General features: G+C 43.1%; 1 protein-coding gene across 1 annotated transcript in view; it reads right to left on the bottom strand.

The window, feature by feature from the left end:
• grin2da (glutamate receptor, ionotropic, N-methyl D-aspartate 2D, a) overlaps positions 1-26,351 on the bottom strand; it is a 133,824-nt gene that overhangs the window by 13,695 nt on the left and 93,778 nt on the right. Inside the window, 6 exon segments of the mRNA XM_078290189.1 lie at positions 11,013-11,130; positions 12,403-12,472; positions 17,610-17,770; positions 19,067-19,183; positions 21,827-21,939; positions 25,468-25,593. Of these exon segments, the coding sequence (XP_078146315.1) occupies positions 11,013-11,130; positions 12,403-12,472; positions 17,610-17,770; positions 19,067-19,183; positions 21,827-21,939; positions 25,468-25,593 (705 nt within the window).

Raw genomic sequence — 26,351 nt, 5'->3', positions numbered from 1 at the left:
CCCCGACCCAGTCACACAGGACGCTGTAGGTCTGGCGCACATGCTCACAAACACACTGCAAAAAAAGTCCCATTTAGTCTCATATTCAGCCTTCAAATCTTATTTTTCTTAAACCAAGAGAAACATTCTGCAGTGAGGAGAGATAACTCCACTTGTTTCCAATGCAGCTTCACTTGTTTCAGGAATTTTCTAGAAACAAGTGTCAGTGTGTTGAAACCAGTCTCTACTACTGTCAAGAAAATGACACTTGATCCTACAAAATTGTTGCAACAAGTTGATTTGCATTGGAAACAAGTGAAATTATCAAACCCCAATGGCAGATTTGGTCACTTATTTTAAGAAATGTACGATTTTAGCACAGATGGAGATTTTTTGCAGTGCACATACATATACACATGCAGGAATGCAGGTGCACACACACACACACACACACTCAGAGTGTGTGACCGTACACTACTCAGACGGTGTCCCGGTCAAACGAGGTTTCAAATCACAGTTACAATATTAATTGACCTCTGGGTTAATTAGCGGGGTTTGGAAACCCCTCTGTACAGCTCCGCCGCGCGGATTAGACCGCCGCCACTCGGCCATGTTGACTGAAATGTCAGATCCGCTCAAACAAAACACAAATCACCCTCCCCGAATATGTATTACCATATGCCACGTCCCGCTTCCCCCAAGAGTCGCGTGCGGGAATTCAAACGTTCCTTGACAGCTGAGTTAAACCGCCGCTCGCCCCCGCCGCTCCCCCCCGCCGCTCCCCACCTAGATTTGTGTCTTAACAATGGCTGCTAATTCCCATGTTCATTCTCACTCGCATAATCTAATTCATCGAATTTCAATGAGAGCTGCGCTGATTTCTCTCTCTCTCTGTCCGGCTCTCTCTCTCTCCCTCTCTCTCTCTCTCTCTCTCTCCCTCTCTCCCTCTCTCTCTGTCAACGCGTTAATCATGACAGTCACTGACGCATAAAGCTGCTCTTTGGGAGAAATCTCCTCAACAAAAGAGCTGACAGACACACAGAGGGAATTCAGCGGCGTATCCCTTCTCTCTCACCTGCTCCGAGGAGAGAAAAAAGAAAGAAAACGCCACAGAGTAATGGAGGGAAAGCTGCTGCACAAAAGGGGGAAAAGGAGCAGAGGTGCAAACACAGAGGTGGAGGAAAAATCCAGCTTAAAATAGAATTAATGTGTTATTCCGGTGATTTTTGACAGTTTTAGTCTCGATTCTGCTCCGTTCCACCGGGCAGCAGAGTGGAAACTGTCCTGCTGAAGTGTCCTCGAGCAAAATAATGAATTCCCGCTTCCCTTTTTGTCCTAAAATTTCAAAAGACTGAAATACAGAGAGTCAGTTTGTAACGTGGGCATCACTAACACTGATCACCTGTAAGCTAAAAGGGGCTTATACCCGGTCTAAAGGGCGTTCATACTGCAGTATTTCCACTATGTGAAAATACTGCTATTGAAAAAATGCTATTGAAACCTGGCACATGCTTTCCGTTGGTCAGCAGGACACATGAAAGTTTTCATCCTCTCCATGAATTCATAAGACACTTAACTCCTTCTCTTCAATGTGTGCAGAAAAAGCTCCTTCGGATGAAAAAACTGCACTGAGAAGCAAATATTAGAGCTGTGCTGGACAGTTTTAAACTTCAGCCTGCATCCATCTCACTCATTTTACACCATTAACTGTAAGATTACTTTCAGTCTGAATATGGGCCGGATTTTTCCCATGGTGCAGTCAGTCATTCAGTCAGTTAGTCAGTCAGTCAGTCAATCAGTCATTCAGTCAGTTAGTCAGTCAGTCAGTCATTCAGTCATTCAGTCAGTTAGTCAGTCAGTCAGTCATTCAGTCATTCAGTCAGTTAGTCAGTCAGGTAGTCAGTCAGTCAGTCAGTCAGTCATTCAGTCATTCAGTCAGTTAGTCAGTTAGTCAGTTAGTCAGTCAGTCATTCAGTCAGTTAGTCAGTCAGGTAGTCAGTCAGTCAGTCAATCAGTCATTCAGTCATTCAGTCAGTCAGTCAGTCAGTCAGTCAATCAGTCATTCAGTCATTCAGTCAGTCAGTCAGTCAGTCAGTCAATCAGTCATTCAGTCATTCAGTCAGTCAGTCATTCAGTCAGTTAGTCAGTCAGTCAGTCACTCAGTCAGTCATTCAGTCATTCAGTCATTCAGTCACTCAGTCAGTCATTCAGTCATTCAGTCAGTTAGTCAGTCATTCAGTCAGTCAGTCAGTCAGTCAATCAGTCATTCAGTCATTCAGTCAGTCATTCAGTCACTCAGTCAGTCATTCAGTCACTCAGTCATTCAGTCACTCAGTCAGTCAGTCAGTCAGTCAGTCAGTCAGTCAGTCATTCAGTCATTCAGTCAGTCAGTCAGTCAGTCATTCAGTCAGTCAGTCATTCAGTCATTCAGTCATTCAGTCAGTCAGTCATTCAGTCAGTCAGTCATTCAGTCATTCAGTCAGTCAGTCATTCAGTCATTCAGTCAGTTAGTCAGTCATTCAGTCAGTCAGTCAGTCAGTCAATCAGTCATTCAGTCATTCAGTCAGTCATTCAGTCACTCAGTCATTCAGTCACTCAGTCAGTCAGTCAGTCAGTCATTCAGTCAGTCAGTCAGGTAGTCAGTCAGTCAGGTAGTCAGTCAGTCATTCAGTCAGTCATTCAGTCACTCAGTCAGTCATTCAGTCACTCAGTCATTCAGTCACTCAGTCAGTCAGTCAGTCATTCAGTCAGTCAGTCAGGTAGTCAGTCAGTCAGGTAGTCAGTCAGTCATTCAGTCAGTCAGTCAGTCAGTCAGTCAGTCAGTCAGCCATTCAGTCAGTCAGTCAGTCAGTCAGTCAGTCAGTCAGTCATTCAGTCAGTCAGTCATTCAGTCACTCAGTCAGTCAGTCAGTCAGTCATTCAGTCAGTCAGTCAGGTAGTCAGTCAGTCAGGTAGTCAGTCAGTCATTCAGTCAGTCAGTCAGTCAGTCAGGTAGTCAGTCAGTCAGTCAGTCAGGTAGTCAGTCAGTCAGGTAGTCAGTCAGTCAGGTAGTCAGTCAGTCAGTCAGTCAGTCAGGTAGTCAGTCAGTCAGTCAGTCAGTCAGTCAGTCAGGTAGTCAGTCAGTCAGTCAGTCAGTCAGTCAGTCAGGTAGTCAGTCAGTCAGTCAGTCAGTCAGTCAGTCAGTCAGTCAGTCAGGTAGTCAGTCAGTCAGTCAGTCAGTCAGTCAGTCAGTCAGGTAGTCAGTCAGTCAGTCAGTCAGGTAGTCAGTCAGTCAGTCAGTCAGGTAGTCAGTCAGTCAGTCAGTCAGTCAGATAACGCTTACTGAGATGATGCACTTCGTCAGATGGCCTCTAGAGGGCGTGTTTGACTGTGAGATGCAGTGTTTCCCATACAGAGGCACAAAATCAAAAGTTGGTCTGTATATAAATGGATCTAAATGGATCTGTAATGCTCCTGATGTCGCATCACATCATGTCTGTAATGTGGAGATCTACAGACAGCAGACCAGCAGACTGACCTCAGTCCACAGAGTCTCCGGTGTGAAAACAACAGTGAAACTTCACACTCCACAGTCAGTAACAGGATTTGCAGACAGTAACTCGTCTTCGCTGCCCTACAGACTCTAACAGTAGGTGACGTCATCTTGTTGTATTTAAGTAACGTTAGTGGAATTAGGTAATTTAATCGTGTCGAAGTGCTTCAGTGCAGAGAACTGAACACGCGCCATGGGTCTGTACAGGATCTGTGCTTGTTTTAAATATCATGCCAAACTATCAGTAAAGTGATTCTCAAAATGCCTCTTCACTTTCAGCAGCCGAGTGCAGATTCACCTGGAAATCTTAAGGGCAAAAACAGTTGAGCTTTTACTCTTATTGGTGTTGTGGTGCAATGTTTGCATTTTGTATAAACCAAGTGACATAATCCATTTTCATAGTTACTGGAAAATGAAAATGGAAACTATTTTGCTAATCTGCTTTGTTAGGATCCTATTTGATATTTCAAAGTTGTTTATTTTCACATTACAATTAATTTTATACCTGTCAGAGAGAGGTGAGACTTGCAATAGTATATTGTATTTTCTCCCTTGAAACAGTGTGTACATGCCACTGCTACAAAAATGGGTTTTTGAAAGCAGATTTTCCAAAAATGTCTTCCTGGCGGAGCTTCATGCGCCCAGAACCGCGTGGCATTTTTTGGGGGAAATGCCCTTTTAAAGGTTATTTTTATGGCATTTCTGCTTTATTAGACAGTTCAGGGTGAAAAGAAGCAGAAACAGTGGGGAAGAGGCGGGGAGACGAGCGACAAAAGAAAGTTTTCTAGAAAGAAAGTTGCACATTTAGAGAATTTCTCCCCTTTCAGAGTCTGTGCCACTGGACAGCAGCGATATATATATATATGAATAAGTACAGATAAAACACAATGGAATATTGGACAGAACAGAAAGCACAGCAAATGATTTCAGGTTATTGAAATAGCTTCTTCATGACTGACAGAAATAAATTAGAACAGCAGTCGTCTTTTTTTTTTTTTCTGCTGCGTGCTCACAATACAGATCTGTCTCTGCTGCTTTACCTCGGGAAGGAACTGTTTTGTAAAACCTGCGCTCCCTTTTCTGCCACCTAAAATCACACAGAATGATTGGACAAGCAGTCTGAGAGACAGAAGTTGTTGGTGGGATGCGAGAGATAGTGTGTGTGTATGTGTGTGTATGTGTGTGTGTGTGTGTGGAGGAGGGAAATGCTTTATTGATCCCAGAGGAAGAGATTTATCTCAGACTGAAGGATCCGGGGTTCTTCTTCCTCAAGGCGTTATGAGGGATCAAATGTTCTGCTGGGCCAATCTCAACTTTTAGAGCTGGTTCTTCTTCTATCCCTCCCTTTCTTCTTCCAAGTAAATACACCGTGTGTGGGGGGACGATGTCGAGCAGCGCAAATCAAACTGAAAACTGACATTTTAGTGAAGTAAGTGCTGCTTAGAGGAACACACACCGCCCATCAAAAGTTTGGGGACACCTAGCTTATTAAAATGTTGAATAAATCAGCGTGTTTTCTTTGTTGGTTTGCAGTAACTTAACCCCATTAAAGACTAACTAGATTTTTGATTTGTTTGAGAGAAAAAAAAAACATACATGCAAATATTTGTGCTGATAACACTAAAACAATGAACTATATGTTCATCAAAAAAACTCCTCACACTTTCGTCATGCCAACAGTCAGAGACGCTCTGCCATGAAAAACCTTCTCTTCACAACAAAGAAGAAACTTTGATGAACATGAAGCTGAGTGTTGAAGAAATAGAAGTATTAGGAAATAGATATTTTATGTTAACAAAAGTATTGCAGGTATTTTTTCCCCCTTACTTCTTCGTTGAAAAATAACAGAGAAAATCAAACATTACTTTGAAATTTTATTAAAGGCGAGGTGTCCCCAAACTGCTGACAGGCGGTGTGTGTATGTTAAGCCGAACTAACGACTCGGTGAAGGTCTCGGGTCTGGTGAGGTGCGGATGTTTGCCGATAAGCAAGAATCCGTGATGCGGTTTGCCGGAAAGAGAGAAAACGGCGTGTTTCGGGGCGACCGTGAGCCGAAGAGTCCTTGGACAGTGATTCCTCCCGTTTTCAAGGTTGCCGTTTGTTTATTTATTCGTTCCTTTTCTTTTATTGATTTTGAGATGTGTTTTTATGTATCAGCTCTTTGGGTATTGTTTGATATCACCTCGCTTCAATATTTTATGAGTGTGTACATAAACGAAAGCTACAAAAACAAAACAAAACAAAAAAAACGCCGGTCAAGGGGAAACATCCACGGCTCTATCGAGGATCGATAAAGTTAAAAAAAACCGACAGCGGAGCCTCTGAAGAGCGAGGCAGACGAATCCCAACAAAAAGAGATCATGAAAGGAAGAAAAAAAAAATCAATTTCCTGAAGGTGCGCTGCGATGTTCAGCGCCAGAAGAAGTCGTTCGCATTCACAGTTTGTTTTGAGAGAGTCAGCAGGAATCAGTGTGAGTGACACAGAGGAGAAGTGAAGTTTAGACGGAGCTGCGCTGGGATCTGAGCCACAGCGGGCGTTCAACATCAGCACTTTGAAACAACGTGCAACACCATCAGGTCCTGGTCCTCACTAGCCTCACTTAGAGAGCAGCTGTTAGGTCCAGGGAGGACTTGACAGAACCTGCTTAGCCTTGGAAGGTTTTCTTTTTAAGCTAAGTCAGTATCTACGGAAGAGGATTAGGGCCACATGTGAAAAACGTATTTGAGTTCTGAGTTTAAAGTCAGAATTATGAGGATAAAGTCTTTTATCGGAAATCCTGGTCTGATTTTAGCCAAGTTTGCCTCGTTCATGATTGGATTTTTTATTTTCCTATAAGATTTTGCGTTATTTACTGTCATTTGTTTATCCTTTATTTTATTTATTGTCATTTGTTTGTCTTTTTTTTATCTCTTTGCTATATGCTTATTTTATCAGTACCTTAAGTTTAAATTTAATGTTTTCTTCCTCGCACTTGTTCCTTGTTATGAAGCACTTTGTAACACTGGTTTTGAAAACTACTCTATAAATAAAGTTTATTATTATATTATTAGTATTATTTTTCAGAGGTTTTGCGGTTCATCTGCACTCCTTTCTATTTCTCTATCTATCTATCTATCTATCTATCTATTTCTCTATCTATCTATCTATCTATCTATCCATCATTCAATATTTCTAAAATATAGAGAATCCAAGTTGATAAGAAGCAAATCTTAATTGATGTTGTATTCATTTTCCATATGTGACTCCTAAAAGTTTTGGTTTTCATGTCATTCAATTTTGTTTCATTCTTATTTTATTTTGTCCGATTTATGTTTACATATGCATTTTTGCTTGTAACATGAACTTGTGTGGTCTGTAAAATGTGATGCGAAAAGTCAATAAACAAATCTATGAAAAAAAGAAACTATATAGAGAATCCAGTCTGTAAAAGTGTCAAACATGGACTTAGTAAAAGAACCACAGTTGATTTCGATTTTTTGCTATCAATGATTATGTAATTTTTTTTTCCAAACGGTGGATATCTCATTTTAAGGGAAACTCTTCAATTTCACACTCTTTCAATTTCAACATTTTCCCGTGTCAGCGTGCACGCTCCCCAGCAGTGCACGAGCAGCCGAGCCGCGGAGCCGCCCGGCCGCCCGGGGGGGCGGCTGTCACCGCCGGCAACGAGCCGCTCTCCGCCGAGCCGCTCTCCGCCCGCCTCCCCGCCTCCCCGCCTCCCCGCCTCTCCGCCTCTCCGTCTCTCCGCCTCGCTAATTGCAAACAGACAAAATTGGTCCCCAGAGCAGCCAATTCTGGTGGCTGACCGTTCATGAACTTCTGCAGAGGAATGTATGATAAAAAAATTAAAATGCTCTAAGTGAAATATTATGAGGAAAAAGAGATCCAAGGCAATCCAAAATAGGTTAAAAAGCCTTATTTGAGGTGATTTGGCCGAAACGCATTGGGCACAGTTTCTAAAATTTAAATAATGAATATCCAAATTGAATAAAGCCTTTTTAACCTGTTTTGGAGCGACCTGGATCTCGGAAAAGACCGGTTTTTTCCATAGATCACCGAACTCTGCTGTCTTCAACATCAGAGGCTGAGAAGCTTTCCAGCCTCCTGTCTGGTTTTCACAGTTCACTGGAAGGTGAACCTGTGAAGGCCACTGTGTAACATTTATCCTCTATCTCTCTCTCTCTCTCTCTCTCTCTCTGTCTCTCTCTCTCTCTCTGTCTCTCTCTCTCTCTCTCTCTCTAAGTAAACATTATTTGCACGAATGGAGAAGAACCAATATTGCCATACCAGAGCTTCAGAGAGATAAGAAGTTAAACGTCCATATTCTCCACTTCCCAGAGTTTTATTTTGTGTCTTGAGGTCCATTCAAAGCTGTGTGTGTGGTGTCATGAACCAAAAACACTCTCAATCCATTTCTCCACGTTCATTTTCCAGCATCTCTCTGAGCCTTACCAAGAACAGGCCGTTTCTGTCGCCGTGTCTTTAAGGCTCATTAATATTAACGACCCCTCTGTTCTGATTGGCTAACCGTTTCGAGAGTGAAACCTGAGACGCCGCGGCCCGGCGGCTACAGGTAGGGAAAACTCTCCGGTAATAAACGATGACAACCGCTCGACCGCTTTGAAAAAAACACTTTGTTAGTCTATTATTTCTTACAGAAATGATAATGAGCGAACCTTTGTGACGCCACAAAGTTACGGAAGTCCAAACGGCTCGTTTAGAGGCTCGCTTTTCTAATATGGATTGTGTGGATTTAGTTGGCGACCGTGCGTTTTGATACTTTCACCATGTTTAGATAGACCATCCAACTCCTTTATCATCACAGAGGCAAGGGGAGTCCTGCTTTACACCATATGGGACCTTTAAGAAAAGGTTTAAATCAGAAATAAATCAAATAAAATCAACAATTATTTTTAGTTTGTAGCTGAGACAAACTTTTCCTCTTTTACCTTAGACATTGGCGCGCGAGAAAAGAGAAATCTGGAAGACATTTCTGAATTTCAGGGTAGTATTCGTCTCTTATTTCCACATAATTTCCACATTCACATAAATATTTAATTGTGTCCTCGTCTCTTGTAGTTCACAATGTTGACAGAGATCTGTGATGTCTCCCAAACATAAAGACAGACTGGTTAACAATATCATGTGCTCTGAAAGTCCTTTCCTTCTCCTCGTCCTCCACTCCTCTTTCTCTCCTCACATCTTCTTCACTCTGTCATGCATCCTGCTCTTCATCTTCTCCTCCTCCTCCTCTTTCTACACTTGCCTCCTGTCCTCTCATCACAACTCCACCATCTTTAGCGCTGTTAGTTACGTTAAGTTTCTTTGCACAAATTATCGAAAAACAAGTGAAAACTAGCTCAGTGCTTCTATTTATATATTTGCATGTTTGCCAGCTGTGAGTGTCTTGGCAAATAAATCAAAATAATAATAAATCAAATCACAGAAAGCCTACTATTACAAATGAACTACTAACATTACTGCTAGCATACACCTGCTACAGCAACGTTACATCCTCAACAAAGAATTAAGCCCCGAAGAAATCCAACAAACAATCTGCAAAAACCTGAATCAAACACACTAATGTTGTAAAATGACGCGACAAACCTCATTAGGAAACCAAGGAACTCGAAACGAATCTCCTCCTAGCTAGCGAAACGCTTCCACAAGCAATTTGAATCGTAGAAAGATGTAAACATGCAGATCAGAAATAAACACAGACCATGCAGGTGAGACAGAAAACATGAGAAAACATTAGAGAGAGAAAATGACAAGAAGAGCGACACACGTGACATCAGCAGCTCGACAAGGAGGCGACTGGTGGGAAAACGGAAATAAAAGAGAGTGTGTGTGTGTGTCTGGCGGTCGGGACGGGAGTGTGTGTGTGTGTGTGTGTGTGTGTGTGTGTGTGTGCGCGTTCAAAGAGACAATAAGAGAGAATGTGTGATGGCTACTGTGTGAACAAAGAGAAGAAGAATCTGTGTGTGTGTGTGTGTGTGCATTTGTTTTATTTGACAGCGTCAACAGAGATCACACCTTCTTCTTCTTCTTCTTCTTCTTCTTCTTCTCTTGCCCTCTTCCTCCCTCTACATCTTCTCCATTGATGTCTCTCCCTCCTTCCAGACCTCCCTCGGTCTCTCCCCTAACACCTCTCTCCTCTCCCCCCTTCATCTCTGCCCTCATAACTTCCTTCTTTCCTCCTCCTCCTCATCCTCACCTCCCATTCAAAACTTTCTACCACCTCCCTGAAAATCTCATCTTTCTCTCCCTTCTCCTCCTCCTCTTCCTCCTCCCAGCCCGGTCTCATTGAATTTTTGTGAAATGAGCATCATGTCTGAAATATGGAAATAAATCGTCCCGTGCACAAAAAGTGAGAGAAGTGTGTTTCCCCGCCATGAAGGGATTACGTGGAGGAGACACGACTAGAAACAGGAAGTAGCTTGACCTGAAATAGCGCAGCGGGAAGTAAAGGTGAAGAGGTCGGGGGAGGCGGGATGGACGGATAGATTTTCCTTAAACTCTGGCAAACCGGGTTAAATTCCCATCTCATGCGAAATAATTTTTATACCGTGGGTGAAGTTTTCATTTTCAGTGGGAAAGGTTTTCTTATTTAACGATGGCCAAAACTTTAACCCGGTTGTTTTAGCCGCCGAAACATGAGCCTAACCCCAACCTTAATGTCGTGTCCAATTCATGCTGCTGTCACATAATCCTTTCACAGCGTAATCTTCACATAATGTGTCCACAACAACAAGTTTTTTTAGAAAATGCTATCAAAACATTCATCAAAACCGACCTGCTCAAAATGGCGTTTAATATCTGACTCTCTCCCTCCTTCCTGCCCCGTGTTTCTGTCTGTTCTGTCTCTTGTGCCGTGCGTTTTTTTGACCAATCCCTTGTCTTGTTTGTTTTTATATCGTTTTACATAGGTGTTTTTAATATAGTTTTTTACAGTTTTTATTTATGCTCATACTATTTCATATGAAGTGTCTTTGGAGTATCTTGAAAACCGCTATACAAATAAAATATATTATTATTAAGATTATGTTCCTCCGCTGTGAAAGGATTATGTGACAGCAGCATGAATTGGACACGACATTAAGGTCGGGGTTAGGTTCAGGTTTCAGTGGCTAAAACAACCGGGTTAAAGTTTCGGCCATCGTTAAATAATAAAACCTTTCCCGCTGAAAATGAAAACTTCACTCACGGTATAAAAATATTTTGCATGAGATGGGAATTTAACCCGGTTTGCCAGAGTTTAAGGAAAATCTATCCGTCCATCCCGCCTCCCCCGACCTCTTCACCTTTACTTCCCGCTGCGCTATTTCAGGTCAAACTACTTCCTGTTTCTAGTCGTCTCTCCTCCACGTAATCCCTTCATGGCGGAGTTTGTGGTAATTTCACAAAAGATTTTGAGACTGTGTTGCTTCCTCCTTCCTCCTCCTGACCCCGCTCCTCCCTCCCCCTCCATCCTCCACTCCCCCCCCCCCCGTCTCTCACCGTCTCCGACCAGCTGCAGCAGCGCCAGGTCCAGCGGTCTCTTCCAGCGGGAGTTCTTGTGCAGAGCGATGCCGTAACCTGTGGTGGCAAACACCTTTCCAGAGCCGATGGTCATCACCTGGTGGAGTGAGTCACACACACACACACACACACACACACACGCACACACACATATACATACATCCAGGATACATGCATACACAGACAGATGGATAGATATAGCGGGGGGAGAGGCAGACAGATACAGAGACAAAGCAAACAAAAGATGAAAATTAGCTTCATTGTTAACTCTGCTGTAATAATTCTTTGTGCTCTGCCGCTATCACATAAATGCAAAGCAGCTGGCTCAGCTCTAATATTGATATCCCCCAAAAACGTCCCTGCCGCTGGAGTCTAGAAATTGTTTCAGCAGAGGAATTAATATAGACCCGCGCTCAACAGTAATAATTACTGCAGCGCCGGCTCGTCTGGAGGCTGCTGGGAGCCGCAGCCTCCCGGAGACGTTATTACAAACGAGCGGCGGCCGCGGCTCTCGCTCACGCTAAGGGAGCCGTATCAAATAAAAACTTATAAATAAATCAACGGGAGCGCTGTCCAGAAATGACAATATTAACAAGCGGCAGGCCGCGAGGGCAACATTTAGATTTGTCTCATTTATTTAATGCAGATGTGGAAGTTCTCGTTTCCCACGCTCGTTGTGCTGCATGCTGCTGTCGCTGCGCCACCACAGAAGAAGAGTTAGAAGAAGAGTTCAACATCGTGTATTCATGTAGCGGAGGTGCAGAGTACAGGGAATTCAGTGGCTACTACTGAGTGTGTGTGTGTGTGTGTGTGTGAGACAGAGAACAAACAAGTGTGTGTGTGTGTGTGAGTGTGTTTGTGTGTTTGTGTGAGTCAGAGAACAAAGGAGTGTGTGTGTGTGTGTGTGTTTGTGTGTATGTATTTGTTTGCAAGAGAGCATGTGTTTGTGTATGTAAGTGTGTGTGTGTGTGCGTGTGTGTGACAGAGAACAAACAAGTGTGTGTGTGTGTGTGTGTGTTTGTGTACATGTTTGTGTGTGAGAGAGCAAGTGTATGTGTTTGTGTATGTAAGTGTATATGTGTGTGTGTGTGTGTACTGTATATATGTGCATGTGTGTGTGTGTTAGTCTGTGCATGTGCAGCCATTTGTGTCTGTGTGTGTGTGTGTGTGTGTGTATATGTGTGTGTATGTGGGTGGTCCGGTGTGCCTCCATGCATCAAATACTGGAATCTGCAGAGCTTTATAATGGAATAGACACGTGCGTGTTTGTGTGTGTTTATGTGCGTGGACGTGTGTGGATGTGTGTGTGTGTGTGTGTGTGTGTGTGTGCGCTTCAGAGCAGAGCTTTGATATGACAGAGACACATTACCTTGCAGCCCTCGTCTTTTCTGGCCATGTAGTTCAGCACTGCAGCGTCGTAGATGAAGGCATCCAGTTTGCTGCAGGAGGGAAGGAGGGAGGGAAGGAGGGAGGGAAGGAGGGAGGGAAGAGAAAAAGAACAAGGAAATGGAAATCACCGACCCGGAGCTACATGACAAAACATGAAGTATAACTAGTGAACATAATGAGAGAGATAAACCGACGCTGATACAAGTATCTAAAAGCTAGGGGACATTAAAGGAAAGATCCACCACTGAAACACTTGAATATTGTTAAAAAAACACAAAGAGCGAGGGCTTCTTTCTAGAGCCGCCATTTTGCACCGAGAGACGTTCAACAATCATACAGGAGAGAAATCCATCGTAGAAGAGGAGAGAGACCAGTTTCTCCACCCACAGGAGCGACCAGAATGCACTGCAGCAGAGAGACACAATACGTTTTTTTTTTTTTTAGAAAGGGACGACTCCCACTTTTTGTTGACTGGAAAAACTTTGCTCTCTTGCTCTTACTACACTATCTTCCTACCTCCTCCTGCACAGAGAAACCCACAGCCGAATGCAACAAGTTCAGGCATGATGTCAGGGGGTAGAATGTCGAAAGGCATTCTGGGAAATGTAGGCAATCACTGACCAAACTAAATAACTCCTAGAATGCATTGGACATCACAGATTGATGATATTTAACAGTGCATGAATATCCGAAGCTGGATTTTGCCTTCAAGAAAACACATTTTTATCTGAATTTTATCTGTATTTCATCTGAATTTTATCTGAATTTTATCTGTATTTCATCTGAATTTTATCTGAATTTTATCTGTATTTCATCTGAATTTTATCTGTATTTCATCTGTATTTTATTTGTATTTTATCTGTATTTCATGAGGAGAGAGACCAATTTCTCCACCCACAGGAGCAGGAGAGAGACCAGAATGCAATGCAGCAGAGAGACATAGAAAGGGACGACTCTCATTTTTTTGTTGACTGGAAAAACTCACTCTCTCGCTCTTACTAGCATGATGTCAGGGGGTTGTTGAAAGGCATTCTGGGAAATGATAATCCTAGAAGAGGCAGAGAGACCAGTTTCTCCTCTGACAGTAGCCTCAACAGACCAGAATGCAATGCAGCAACAAGACAGGTTGGGTTTGGACTAAGGAGCACAACTCGGTTTTTCTCAACTGTATGAACTCGCTCTCTTGCTGCTACTAAGCTATCGCCATCGCTCTCTCCTCCTACATGTATCTAAAGCAACAAGTTAAGGCACAGTCTCTGGGGGAAAAGCATTCTGGGAAATGTAGGAGATCACTAACTGAAGTAGAAGTAGACGAGGCAGGTTGGGGGGAAATGGGTACGGCAAAAAAACATAAATTATAACACTTAACATCACAAAATAACTGCTGGAATGAACTGAACATCACATTAATGATCTATAACAGTGTAATCCTATGGGGGGATTTTTGCTTTAACTGCCTGGTTGGTCAGGGAAGATTGCCTAAAAATACACTCTTTCTTTTTCAGCGGCCTACTTCACAATCACACAGTTACATACTGTACATTCACACATGGGAGCTGCCAAGTGACAAGTCTTCTGGGAAGGAGGGAAGGAGAAGGAGAAAATAGTGCTGAAGGATGGAAGATGGAGAAGACAGGAGGAGGAGGAGGAGGAGGAGGAGGAGGAGGAGGAGGAAAGGCAGTAAGAGATGAGAGGAGGCTGGAGGAAGTGGGTGAGAGGGAAGGAGAGATAATGACAGGAAAGAGAAGGAAGTGAGAGGCAAAAGTAAGAAAGGAGAGACTGAGTTGATGAGCTGAGAGAAAGGAGTTGACGAGAGAGAGAGAGAGAGAGAGAGAGAGAGAGAGAGAGAGAGAAGGGACTAGGGGAAGAGAGAGAGGAAGTGTGAGAGAACAAGATTGAGGGTTTGTGTGTGTGTGTGTGTGTGTGTGTGTGTGGGGGGGGGGGGGTTAGAGGGAAAGAGAGGAGAGAGCGAGGGAAGACGAGATGGAGACGGAGAGGTGATGATTGGCGCCTCGGCAGCCAAATCAAATAGGAATCTTCATATCGCTTCGCTTTGACAGCGCAAACTAATGTTTCCTGTGTAAATAATACAGAGACGAGAGAGAGAGAGAGAGAGGGAGAGAGAGAGAGAGAGAGAGAGAGGGAGAGAGAGAGAGGGAGAGAGAGAGAGAGAGAGAGAGAGAGGGAGAGAGAGAGAGGGAGAGAGAGAGAGAGAGAGAGAGAGAGAGAGAGAGAGAGAGAGAGCAAAAGAGACATGAACCCAACGGAAAATGAGAGAGAGAGAGGGACGGATCGAGCGAAAGAGAGATAAACAGTGGAAAACGAGAGAGAGAGGGAGAGAGAGAGAGAGAGAGAGAGAGGGGGGGAGGGAGAGAGAGAGAGAGAGAGAGAGAGAGAGCAAAAGAGACATGAACCCAATGGAAAATGAGAGAGAGAGAGGGACAGATCGAGCGAAAGAGAGATAAACAGCGGAAAACGAGAGAGAGAGAGAGAGCGACAAATAGAGTGAAAGAGATAAACACAGTGGAAAACGAGAGAGAGAGAGAGAGAGAGCGCGACAGATAGAGTGAAAGAGAGATAAACAGCGGAAAACGAGAGACAGAAAGAGAGAGAGAGCGACAGATAGAGTGAAAGAGAGATAAACACCGTGGAAAACAAGAGAGAGAGAAAGAGAGAGAGAGAGAGAGAAGGATGACAGAGAGACAGGGGGACTGAAGGGAGAGAGACATAGGAAGAGCAGGGAGGATGAGTAAAGATGATAAGGGGGAATGCATCATGGGAGTTTTAATAACACGGTACGTCAAATCTGGCTAAGGACTGCAGCCGCCACTTGTCGGCGTGCGCGAGTGTGTGTGTATTCTCCCGTGTGTGTGTGTGTGTGTGTGTGTGCGCACGTGTACATTCGGGCGTCCCATTAAGCGTCGGGGCCCTCATCTGCATCAGCTAACATCACTCCTCCCCCTCCCCCTCCCATCCCACTTCAAACATGATGAGCAAGTGTATATTTTATGGGAAGTGCTTTGTGTACTTTGCGGCCCCGCAGGCGGATAATAAACGCTCGCCGAAGACGAGAGGCTCCCTGAGTGGCAGCTGGTGCTGAGATGGCGGGATTTTTTTTTTTTTCTCTCTCCCCCCCCCTCTCTCTCTCTGCACTGCGGCTGCTGCTAACATGTATTATTAAAAAGTAGTTGTTTTTATTTTATTTATTTTTTTTACGAGCCGTGATCCGGAGCTACACGGCGGTTAGCCGGCGGTCCCGAGGCGAGGCGGATCGATGCGCTAACAGGACGAGGCGGACCAAGAGGATCCGGTAATTGAAACGAGGTGCGGACGACTACAATGCCTCGAGTGAAAGAAAGAGAAAAAAAAAAAAAGAGAGGGGAGAAAAGGTGGTATCTGTTCGTTTTAAAGTGAGCGATGTTGTCAGAAATGTGCAGCTACAGCTAACTTTCAGTTTGTGGACGGAGGGAAGGGAAGTGGGAGAAGTGAAGTTCTGTAAGCAGATTTGTGCTGCGGATGCATTCTGGTTGCTGCCGCTATTAATGATGTCCGACTTCTGTACTCTACTGTGCTGTTTTTCCACTCTAGTTCACTCTATTCCACGGCACTGTATTCCACCCTAGTCTATTACTAGTCTATCCTGATTGATTAGATGTCAGTGTCCAACCTGCACGGCTTACAAGACACGTCCATGCATCATGTCGCCATATGGGAGCATAACAAATATTTCTAGACAAACTCAGGCACCAGAAGATGAAACATATGTCAAGTCTTTCATGTCCTTAGGTCCGTCTTGATGGAGATCTCCATCTCAATGAGAATACCTGATTACGTAAAGGATAAGGATAAGTGAAAAATGAAATGAGCAGAAATAGAAATAGTCATTTTGCTATAGAGCTCAACAGTGACCGCCCACTTTTGAACGGCTCCGGTTCCAGGAAGTGAATTTCCCATTCATTCCTCCATTGACGTTTCAGAAAATCCTTATATAAAGAGTTTTAAGCCTGGAACCAAGCCAACAAACTACGAGATGAATCATGATCATAAAACATTTGATTCGGAGCAAAAAAAAAAAAAATTGGAAAACGGAAAAAAAACAAAAAAAAACAACTTTGCCTTTTTTTCTGTTTTCCAATTTTTTTTGCTCAGGATCAAATGTTTTATGGTCACGATTCATCTCGTAGTTGGTTGGCTTGGTTCCAGGCTTAAAACTCTTTATATAAGGATTTTCTGAAACGTCAATGGAGGAATGAATGGGAAATTCACTTCCTGGAACCGGAGCCTTTCAAAAGTGGGCGGTCACTGTTGAGCTCTATAAAACACACTTGAATTTCCCTTTCAGTTTCTTCCAAATTGCACAAAAGACAGTTTCTCTCCTCCTGTTTCTATAGCGAACTCGATTCTTCTCGACTCTACCACAGAACTTGAAGGGATAGAACGGTCTTTCCCATTCAAATCAATGTTCCTGGATGACCGGAGTGGCGGCCATTTTTATATGAACCGCTGGACTAGCTTCCATATAAACCGACTTGCAACAAGTCACCGAGGCGAGAGGTTTTGCAGCAAAAAAGGAAAACTGGTGGAAGCTTGCAGGTGAATTAAGTTGTCAGTAATGTCACCAATTAAAGCTGATGGTCTTTTACAAGTTGCTGCTGTCTTTTTAAGTCGGTCAAAAGTTTTGACCTGCACAGTTTGTGGTTATAGTTGAGCTAATCTCAGTTTCAGCCAATGTCCATTAGCTGTAAGTTAGCAAACGCTAATTTTTATTCTCCACTAATGATAGGCTAAGCTACATTTGTTTAGAGCATTTAAGGGGCTATATTGAAGTGAAAGGTGCCTGTTTCATGATGCTAACCAGCTAGGTTTGCTAATTATGCAAATGTTGACTAGGAGAGCTAGAGAGAGAAGTCCAGTCTGTGATAAAGCTACGTCAGCCTCGTCGCTAACGTTAGCTTTCAGTTGAGTTTTGACAGTTTGCTAACAGACTCATCTGCTCAGTGTTGTCTTGTGTTGTCACCATAGCAACTAACCCTTAAATAGTCGCCATTTTATGGTGTACTAGCCAAATTACCATGGCAAACAGAAGGACCGTTCTATCCTTTCAAGTTCTGTGTACTCTCCTTTGCTCTGGGCGTTTTCCTACTCTTCCCTCGTTCCCTGTCCCCTCCTGTCTTTTCCTCTCCTCACCCGGTCTTGAGGTTTTCGATGGCCTCCTCCACGCCCTTCTGGTTGTTGCGGATCATGAACTGGTGCATGTTGGGATAGTTGGAGCGGATGTTCTCCTCGGTGCTGCCGTTCGGCACCGTGCCGAAACGCAGCGGCGGGTACTGCTCCGTCGGCTGCTGGAACTGCGGTGAGGAGACACAGAAGAAGAAGAAGAAGAAGAAGAAGAAGAAGAAGAAGAAGAAGAAGAAGAAGAGGGAGGTGGAGATTAAAGCGGCAGAAGGGAGCAACGGAGCGAAAGAGAGGTAGAAGAGGGAGAGAAGAGGTAATCTGAGCGCCGAACCCCTCTGCAGGATGAGCTGCTATGAACATTCAAAGTGTTTGTTTTCAAAGAAAGGCCTCTTTTCCACAGGTTTGTGAAGGGGAAGTGATAAAAGAGACGATGTTTAGAGTGTCAGAGCAGCAGGGAGCTGTGCGTTCTGCTGAAACTGCACAGAGAGATAAATAGAAAGACGGGAAGAGAAGGCGACAGGGAGGGAAGGAGAGCGGCGGGGGAGCGGATTTCAATTGCAACATTTTTTCTATTAGTAACTTAAGCAATTCCAAAGTTGTCCATCAGTTCTGAAAAAAAAATAAATAGAAAAAACAACCTTTGTGGGATGATTTAATGTTTCTTTCTCTCTCACTTCTCTTTCTGTTTACTTTTAAAGTCGAAAGTTGAGATGAAAAATGACTGTTTCTCCTTTTCCATGTCAATATACACCAAAAAACGTACAAAATGGGTTTTTTTTCTTGCCTTTTAATATCAAAACCTTTACTTTTACTTCCAGTGTATCTTTAATAAATAAATAAATAAAACCATCACAGATTTTTGAGCAGTAACATTCCTCTGCCCCTCCCATCAAATAAAACTGCCTTTCTCTCCCTAATTGATCTCCCATTGGTTTTTACACTTTTGATTGATCCCTCCCTGCGTTATGTCCCGCCCCCAACATCCTGTTTCAATGGGAAATACATCAAATCAAGGAAGTAAAGATGCTGTTTCATGGGGTCTTTAAGGTCACAATGAAATGAACAATGTTTATTTGACCTCATGCTGCACCAGTAGCTGTAAATACAAATTTAAACCAATAAAACATAACAGATTTTTTAACAATCCCTGCCTTTCTCTCCCTAACTGATCTCCCATTGGTTTTTACACTTTTGATTGATCCCTCCCTGCGTTATGTCCCGCCCCCCAACATCCTGTTTCGACAGGAAAAACATCACATTAAGGAAGTAAGATGCTCTCAAAATGCCGTTTCATTTGGACTTCTCACATGTTCTCATTCTCTAACTTTGACATTATGTAAATGTGGTCACTCTGAATCCTTACGGCTGTAATTCCCTGCTCATCTGTCCATCCATCAGTCCATGCATACACCTGTCAATCAACCCATCCACCCATCCTTTCCCCCCCCCCTCCCGCCTCCACGCCGTACCTTCTTGTCTGACAGCCCTGAGACGGTGTCGATGTACTCCTCCTGGATCATGAAGGCAGCCAGGTTGGCAGTGTAGGAGGCCAGGAAGATGACAGCGAAGAAGGCCCACACCAGCACCTGAACCAGCAGGACGAGATAACACTGAGAGGTCTGGGAGTATTTTAAGACTCCTCGCTGACACGCTTTTCACTTTTTGGCATTTCACTGCTAAGCATCAGCTAAAGCTCTCTCCTGCCTGGAGAGCTAGACTCGTACTTGTCCCTTCAACCTCAGAAAAAACATCGCTGCAACCTTGGTGTTTTTTTTTTGCTTTTTTGACTTTTTCTGACTTGAATTAAAAGTTTATAATGACGATAAAGTGATACTTCCATAGCCTAATAGCGCTGGTCAAGACATAAAGCCTCTTTGCGTCTGTCATGGTCATACATGTGAAAATTATATGTAAATCTTTTTTATTTTGCCCACATAATAGTTATTTGTAGTCGAGGCCATGCAAATAAAGATTGTGCCCAAATCAATAACACACAACAAAACCATATCACCCAAACTACTGCAATGTTTAAGATCCTTTGAAAGTCAGGAGGGAAGGCAGAGGGTTTTCCATCCTAGAGTCTCAGATCAGACTCTAGGATGGAAAACGCTCCAATTATAAAGAGGCTGTAGGGTGCCAGGGTGCCAGCCTGGGTGGATTAGTCTTAAACATTAAATTTGCACTTGTAATTGGTGATGAAGGGGATGAAGGGGGCTGTTAGCTCGCACAGCGCTCTTTGTTTGCGGCAAAACCTTCTTTGTGAATAAGATGAAACACTCTTAGCTCAAGCAAAAAATACGCAAATTGCCCTTGCAGTGCGATCTCAGTGAATCTGGAGCTTAGTGTCTTGCTCAAGGACACTTCAGCAGGGCGGGTGCTCTCCAACGTGAGGGTTTGAACCCGGGTCTTTCGGTTAAAGGACCCGTCTCCTTATTCGTGACGCCTCCCTGCTGAGTTTCATGACGTTTCGGCCCTTGTGAAACCTCTTAAAACCTTTCTGTATAACTCCAGTAATACAAGGTTGCCAATTATCCGCCCAGTGCATGCTGGGATAGGCTCCAGCCCCACCGCGACCCTGAATGGGAATAAGCGGGTATGAAAAATGAATGAATGACGGAATTAATTAATGGTTGTCAATTAGAGAATGAGCGTTCTTTTCTTCATACCCCCCCAAAAAACGCACTTCTTGCAGATCTGTATTTTTTGTTCGATAACTGGCTTTGGATAACCAGATAAGCCTTTATCATCTAATCCTTTTGTTACTTAAGATTAGCTTTGGTTCTCTGATATGATATTTTATCAGCTGACAAGTGTTATAGATATGAAAATGGATCAGAATCAGAATGGTGCTGCTGTCAGATGAAAACCTTGTGCGCTTAAAAAAAAACACACGCAGCTTTCCAGGAATTGACAAACATGAGAAACACTCTCTTCAGTTGTATTTTTGAATATTTAATTATGATTTGAATGGGTTTCATGGGCTACAGGATCATGAAACTTGCTCTACCTGCAGGGCCACGCAAACCTTCAGTTCAACTAAAGCCACGAAACTGAGAAGAAAAAGAAAAGAGAGAACCAAAAATAACTGGCTTTTCTTCTCTTCTGACCCCATTTGTAAAGTCTATTGAGCATCTAATGAGCACTTGAGATGATTGGGCTGGGTCTGAAAAGCACTCAGGCAGATAGTTAGAAGAAAAAAACACACAAAAAAAAAAAAAAAACACCTGGAGTATTTCACCTCCTGAGGCTCTTCGCCCTGGAACAGCAGAGGGGGCAGAACTCAACTGATTTCTCTGTTCATGTAGCGCAGACAGAGAGCAGCAGCAGGCATTTTAAAGATCACCACGGTCTCTCATGTGAAGCAAGAGAGTGAACACGTGAACGCATCATTGCACCAGAAACTGAAGTCTTTTTATGACAATAATGTAAATATTTATCTATATCTTAGCTATAAAATGCAGCAGATTTCCATCATCAATCAGTGGCTGCCTCTCAACTACATAGTATCTCTGGAATAGGTATATATATTATTTATTGCACTGTAAACAGGCAGAAAACCCATTTGGCACACATTTTGGGTATCCAAATGGCTAAAATATGGAGATCGCCTGGGTGTATCTCCATGACAACCTCTGTAAAATTGTTTTATTTTGTTGTATTGTCATCAGTTGTTGTCACTGTTGTAGTCAATGAGTAAGAGAAGATGTTCAGGTGCATCACTGTCCATGGGATCTTGGTTATAATGGTGTTATTGCCTTTAAAATTTAGATTGTATACTAGGCGAGGATGAAAATAGTAATTTGTCCTTTGTTCCATCTCCATTTACTCTGGAAGGGTAATAGTTATAGGTTTACTGACAATGCATTCATATTCCCTAGCTTCTTACCTATCAATGGAGGACAGAAACATGCATATAGGCCTTATAGTTGTGGAGCTATTCTTAATTCATTGTTCATTTTTCCCTGATTTTTGGCTGGGGTTAAGTTACTTTATGCAGTGTCTGCAGTTTTTGCCCCTGTGCTTTGTACTGAAGTTGAGATCTTGAGAATGGAGCAGTTTTGTTCACCTGCCAATAAACATTTCAATATAGAAATCAATCAAACACTCATCCAATTAAACAGCAAATTGCCAATCTAACTACTCATGCCATCAATCAATTGATTGGTCAGCCAGCAAATGAATGAATAAAGGAATCAATCAATCAGTCATCAGTCAGTCGGTCAAATCACCATGATCTTGCTGGTGGTTCCTCTGGGATTCTCCACAGGCACAGAGTTGTTGAAGACCAGCGCCCACAGCAGCCAGATGGACTTCCCTATGGTGAACTTAGAGCCGCCTGACTCTGGAGGAGAGAGAGAGGGAGGGAGAGAGAGAGAGAGAGAGAGAAAGAGAGAGAGAGAGAGAGAGGGAGAGAGAGAGAGAGAGAGAGTTAAAAGAATACACAGTTTTTAGGAGATTGGTCCATTGATCAACTTATCCGTTAAGTGATGAGAACAGGGACACCAAAATCATCCGTGTGTCCCTGGTGCATTGTTTGCTCTACTGCTCCATGCTAACACTTTAGCATACACTGTGTTGAGTGATAGGAGGCTCCATGCTAACACTTTAGCATACGCTATGTTGAGTGATAGTAGGCTCCATGCTAACACTTTAGCATACGCTATGTTGAGTGATAGTAGGCTCCATGCTAACACTTTAGCATACGCTATGTTGAGTGATAGGAGGCTCCATGCTAACACTTTAGCATACGCTGTGTTGAGTGATAGGAGGCTCCATGCTAACACTTTAGCATACGCTGTGTTGAGTGATAGGAGGCTCCATGCTAACACTTTAGCATACGCTGTGTTGAGTGATAGGAGGCTCCATGCTAACACTTTAGCATACGCTGTGTTGAGTGATAGGAGGCTCCATGCTAACACTTTAGCATACGCTGTGTTGAGTGATAGGAGGCTCCATGCTAACACTTTAGCATACGCTATGTTGAGTGATAGTAGGCGACTAGCATTATTATCCAAAACTTGTCGCAGCTCTAAAGCTAAATGGTTAGTAATCTTAAATGATATGTGGTTAAGGCTGACAGTTTTGTGCAAAATCTGGTATAAAAACAATGTACTGTTTTTAACTACCAGGAACTACTTTCCTTGTTTATATGGGAAGTGAAGGTGGTGGTGATGGGAGACTGTGAACAGGTAAAAATCACTGTGTGGCGGATGAATACGTGGTTGCTCACCTGAAATAGTTCAAAAAATAAACCTGACTACATCAGCTATCTTGGATTAATGATATTTCCTTTTTTAAAATCTAATCTACAGGCCATACAATAACAAACAATAGCTTTTTATTAGTATAAGGTCAGCTTTCTTAGTTTAGATAATATTAGTGGCCTAGTGTATGCTAAAGTGTTAGCATGGAGCAGGAGAGCAAGTGATCAACTGGGGACACAAGAATGATTTGGTGTCCGTATTCTCATCACTCGTCAACAGTTAAGTTGACCAAAGGGACAATCTCCCCAAAAACATGGTGAATTCCTTTAATGAGCTGTTGAAGACCAGCACCCACTATGGTTAAAGACCCTGTGAAGTGTCACGGAGAATGTGATTTGCTTTTGTGTATTGACGTATTTCCAAATGAAACAGAAAGTCAGGGTGGGAAGCGTCAGTGGGAGGGGCTTATTTGAATATTAATGAGATGTGGAGGAAGTGGGCGGACAGCAGTCTGCACTCGGTTCACCCGTCTGGGAAAAGAGTTTTACCTTCATCCATGTTGCAGCTGAACTGAGCTTAAATGATAGAAAAAATAGCTGGGAGGGGGGATGATTATCAAAATTTCATTGGATGAAATTTTTGTCTCCGCCCCCGAGTGCCGGAGGAGAAATGTGCTGTTTACTGGAAAGAAACGATCTGTTCATTTTGATATAAAATTTTTTGATATAAAATTTTGGGTTTTTTATACCAAAAACCCCAATAAAAAATGAAAAAAGTAAAATAAAATCTATAAATCAACATTTTTGTCATTTTTTTGGCCTGTATTGGTGAACAGAGGAACACTAAATCCAGCAACATCGGCAAAAAGCTAAAAAAAAAAAAGTGATTTTTCATTTCACTGGGTCTTTAACTTCGAACCACATGACTCTGAAAGGACAGATGAGATGGAGGGAGAGATGAGAGAGAAAGTGTGAAGACTTACACTTCGACACCCCACTAAAGTACATATTCAGTATGAATTTGGATCCAAATGATTCCCAGGAAAAGGGAGAGGAGTTATGGACTTATTCAAGACTAAAAGCCCACGGCAGATTTCCCTACGGTGAACTAAGAACCGTCTGACACTGAAAGCAGAGACGGGGAGACGGAGGGAACGAGGGAGTAAAAACGAAAGATCTACTGTGTTATTAAAGAATAAGGCTTGCAGCGCACTTTGTCGAACGGAGAATCGCGAAAGGTGGAGAAGACGGAAGGACGGAGGGATGGAGGAAGGGAAGAGGAAATAAGGGATCGAAGGATCCGTTGAGTTGAGTCAACAGTCGACTTCTCTACGGCGAAAGAATAGAAGGGACAGAAGAATCTATTGAGTTATTCAAGGCTGAGGCCCACAGCAGACTTCATTTTGTTGAACACAAAAAAATCATCAAACTCTGAAAGATGAAAGAGGGAAGGAGCGAGGGAGGGATGGAGGGAGGGAAGGAGGGAGGGAGGCAGTGGAAGAGATAGACGCATCTATTGAGTTATTGAAGACTATAAGGCTGACAGCAGATTATTTTTTTGACGCTGAGCTAGGAATCGTCAAATTCTGAAGGTTTTTCGGGCGGATAGGAAGACGGAGGGAGGGAGGGAAGGAGAGACGGCTGGAGAAGGGATGGAGGGAAGGAGGGAGGATGAGATGAAAGGAGGAAGAGATGTAGAAGAAGGGGCGAAAAAGAGATTGTTAAAGTGATTGTTGATAATTGTAAATAGGCGGGGAAAAAAATGACAGAATCTGCTTTGTCAAAGTTTTGTCTCCCACTTTTTTCGCCTATTTACAATTATTGATGAACATTATTTTCTTCATTTCCAAGTTTCCTTCAACCGGATTTCAGTGTTTCACTTGTTCAAAGGTTTAATAAACATAAAGAAAGAGATTCACTTAAAAAATATTCAGCAGCATGACTAGTTTTTTTTATATATATATATTGTCAGAATCTGCTTTATGTGCTAGAAGTGTGATTTTCAGACTGTTCCTCCATACAATGGCAGTGAATGGAGAGAGAGAAAAAAACACAATTCTCCAGTCTCCTCTACCGGAGCAACAGATCACAGAATCACTGATTTTGGGGGTTTTATCATGGAGGAAGAGACACAACCCAAGACACTACCAGAGCCACACAGAGCTTTAAGTGTTTGGGAGAGGAGGAAGGACAAAAACACCCACAGGAGTGACAGCCAGTGATAAACAGTTTTCGTACGCACCTCGAACGCCACTCCAACATATTTCTACTTGTGTCAATTTATTAGGGAGTAATAGGGTTGCAAATAATCACTGAAAATGAATGTAGCGGCGCAGAGGAGCAGCCAGTAAACACTCAGGATAAAAGTTGGACTGACAAGTACTGTCAACACGTCAAAATCAACCTCCGCCGCGCCGTCAGCGTCTGCTCCATTCAAATTAAATCAGGCAGATCGTGGGTACGGATTGGTTGTTTTGACTCATATTTCCCCCTAACATATACAATCAAAAAGTGGAGACGCTTTGCATAATTTGAGCAAAAACACCCTCCGCAAATCAGGCCCCCCGCTTACATAACTGCCGAAGTGACAAGCGGGTAATAATGCGGTGAAATGAGCAGTGGCGGTGGGTTGATTGGCGTGCCGACGCTGAAGTGACTCTGTCTTACTCTTGGCGCTCTGCAGGCTGCGGTTGTATCCCACGGGGCTGAAGAACTCAAAGATGAAGACGGTGACAGCCACCACCGACAGGCACATCACAAACATCATCACCCACACCGCCGGGCTGTAGGGCTCTGCAACACACACACACACACACACACACACAGGCAAATATCAGATACAAGTTTCAAAAGTTTGCCTGTCATCTCAAAAGCAGAGTTATATCAAAGGTTTAACTGTCTGTGGACAAAGAAACAGTGAGACCAGGGTCCGAAATTAACTCCCACCAAGCACCGAATGCCGGTAAAATCTCTTCTTTGGTGGATAAATCTCGACTTTTTGAGATGACAACATTTGAAAACCTCGGTTATATTCAGGCTTTGGTATTATTGTGCGTTCATGTGCTATCGGATTTATCAGAAAAACAAATTTCCTACTTGGAAATTTCACACGAACGCCCTCCTCCAGTTGGATGATTAAGTCAGAAACTCCGGAAATGTTGTTTTTGTGTCAAGTCAAGTTCGTCAAATTAACTCGTTAATCTGCAGGACGTCTGTGTTTGTTTATCGTTTATCTTCCAGGTTTCATTTTCCCGACAAAATAGCTCATGAACGCAACATTTCCACAACAAACACATTATGAGGCAGAAAGTCTTAATTTGAAAGGTATGATACAAAGATAAAAGATGAAAGATGATGAAAGATTCATTTCAACAACAGGTTAGATGCCTGGTGCACAGTGACTTTCTCAGCTGCTGGTTTCATGTAATATTGAATTTACTGTAAATATGAGAAACACTGTTCACCTCCCAGTAAGATGTGGGAATTTTCTGTGGACTCCCATGTCTCCCAGTTGGAGTCACACGTTGCGGAAGTGTGTCAACATAGCAGGC

The sequence above is a fragment of the Centroberyx gerrardi genome, chromosome 19 (genome assembly GCF_048128805.1).
Source record: "Centroberyx gerrardi isolate f3 chromosome 19, fCenGer3.hap1.cur.20231027, whole genome shotgun sequence".
NCBI classification, from domain to species: domain Eukaryota; kingdom Metazoa; phylum Chordata; class Actinopteri; order Beryciformes; family Berycidae; genus Centroberyx; species Centroberyx gerrardi.
Note: the sequence above shows the minus strand (reverse complement) of the source record. Positions and strands in the feature narration are given on the sequence as shown.